This window comes from Sinocyclocheilus grahami, unplaced genomic scaffold, assembly GCF_001515645.1.
Source record: "Sinocyclocheilus grahami isolate Dianchi unplaced genomic scaffold, SAMN03320097.WGS_v1.1 scaffold2332.1, whole genome shotgun sequence".
NCBI classification, from domain to species: domain Eukaryota; kingdom Metazoa; phylum Chordata; class Actinopteri; order Cypriniformes; family Cyprinidae; genus Sinocyclocheilus; species Sinocyclocheilus grahami.
Genome location: NW_015507511.1, coordinates 52370 through 54517, shown reverse-complemented (window position 1 = coordinate 54517; position 2148 = coordinate 52370). Strand labels below are relative to the sequence as shown.

At 36.2% G+C, this 2148-nt stretch overlaps 1 protein-coding gene across 1 annotated transcript in view; it reads right to left on the bottom strand.

The window, feature by feature from the left end:
• Positions 1-202: 202 nt before the first annotated feature.
• Positions 203-2148, bottom strand: part of LOC107574767 (uncharacterized) — a 12243-nt gene continuing 10297 nt past the window's right edge. The window contains exons 4-5 of the mRNA XM_016261209.1: positions 821-847; positions 203-348 (exon numbers count right to left, since the gene is read on the bottom strand). Coding sequence (XP_016116695.1) covers positions 203-348; positions 821-847 — 173 coding nt within the window. The remainder of the gene's footprint in view (positions 349-820; positions 848-2148) is intronic.

Below are 2148 nucleotides of genomic sequence, written 5' to 3'. Positions count from 1 at the left end.
ACACAGTTATAAATTCTCTTACCGATTTCTGTGCTTTTCCTTTGTAGAACGTTGGATTAGCATAAGTGATATCTTCATTACGAGTCTGATCTGTTTCAACAGTAATAATTAAATCAACACAACAACAACAACAAAACTCAATCTTAAATTTGTTTCTTAAATACTTGATCTTTTTTTAATTATTATTATTGTATAAATATTTTTACAGACGTGTCAGCAATAGGAAACTCTTGCCTTCTTGGTCTGTTTTTCTGTGTCTCTTGTAGATGCAGAAGATCCCGACTGCAGCTAAAAGCAGCAGAGATACAGCAGCAGCAGCAGAAGTCAACACTATCAGAGGTTCAGAGCCTGAAGAATGTGAAGAAGAGTTTGAAGTGGGCTGTGGGCCTGGTGCTGTAGTGGCTAAAGAGAGTCGGTGTGAGTGGATGTGTCTAATCTACAACAAACATTATAAAGAGCAGCGCAGCTGAGTTTGTAAAGTACATATGCTACTTTAGATGAAGCTTTTGCTGTCAATTTTTTTTTTATTTTACCATTCACATACTTGCACATGTGTGACAGAGTTGAGTGATGTCCAGATGTCTGGTCTGGTTGCTGATGGGATTGTTGAGCACACAGCTGTAGCTGTTTTTATCCTGATATTCCACCTCCAGAGGTAGAGAGAGACTGATGCTGAGATCAGACACACTGATGCTGGACAATAAACTGTTTCCTTTGTACCAGGAGAGAGTCACATGACCCACATTCACCACTGAACACACCAATGAACAATTCTGCTGTGATGATGATGATGAAGATGAAGAACATTGTGAAGAGTCACTGCTGATGACAGGAACAGGCAGACGAGCTGGAATAAAGAGAAGAATATTTAGGAAATAATTGTCAAGACATTGTTGAAATCTTGAAATGCTTCATGATATATTGTTCAGTAATTTGTCTCTCTGAGGTCAGTTCTTCCTCTATGATGCTCATGTTTCTGGAGTTTGACAGCAGTCTGGTCACTATTATACACTCGCATCTCATCAGATGCTTTGAATTTTATGTATCTATTCATGACACTTGTATAAACTGAACTTTATAAAATACATCGTATAATATATTCAGTCTAACACGTTCCTCTAAAACTTAAAAAAAACTCATTTTAAACCATATTAAACTACATTTTCACATTTTTTTAAAGGAAAAATTAGTAGTCTGTGCAAAAGTGTTATGGGCCAGTTGTCAGGTAAATGGATTTAAACATTAAAAAAACTGATTAATATTTAAATCTCTCAAGTATATTCGATCCCTCAAGTGTGTGTCTGAGACACTGCAAACATTCATTACGTAGTACGCGATCATATGCTTCTCTGTAAAGCTGCTTTGAAACTATGGGTATTGTGAAAAATGCTTCACAAATATAATTAACCCAAATTTAGCCTAAAAGGAATTAAAATTTTCATTATAATTAAATAAAATGAGGTATTTTGGGAAATAGTATTATATAAGGACAGACAACAGACAACAGACACACTGAACTTTACATAGTATGGGAAAAGATGCCTTAGAGACCACCAGTTTGGAATCATAAACCCAAAATTACAGTTATATTTTCATGAACCACTCCAATTCTAGAAAAGTTGTGACGTTTTGTAAAAAGCAGTAAAATCAAGAATCAGTCATTTGTTCATTCTCTTTGACCTTTATTTAATTGACAAAAGTACAAAGAAATGATTTCCAATGTTTCACTGACCAGCTTAAAGGAACACTCCACTATTTTTGAAAATAGACTCATTTTCCAACTCCCCTAGAGTTAAATAGTTGAGTTTTACCGTTTTCAAATCCATTCAGCCGATCTCCGGGTCTGGCGGTAGCACTTTTAGCTGCAGCTTAGCATAGATCATTGAATCTGATTAGACCGTTAGCATCTCGCTCAAAAATGACCAAAGAGTTTCTATATTTTTCCTATTTAAAACTTGACTCTTCTGTAGTTTCATCGTGTACTAAGACCGACGGAAAATGAAAAGTTGCGATTTTCTAGGCCGATATGGCTAGGAACTATACTTTCATTCCGGTGTAATAATCAAGGAACTTTGCTGCCGTACCATGGGTGCAGCAGGCGCAATGATATTACACAGCGCCTGAAAATAGTCCCCAGCTAGATCACTT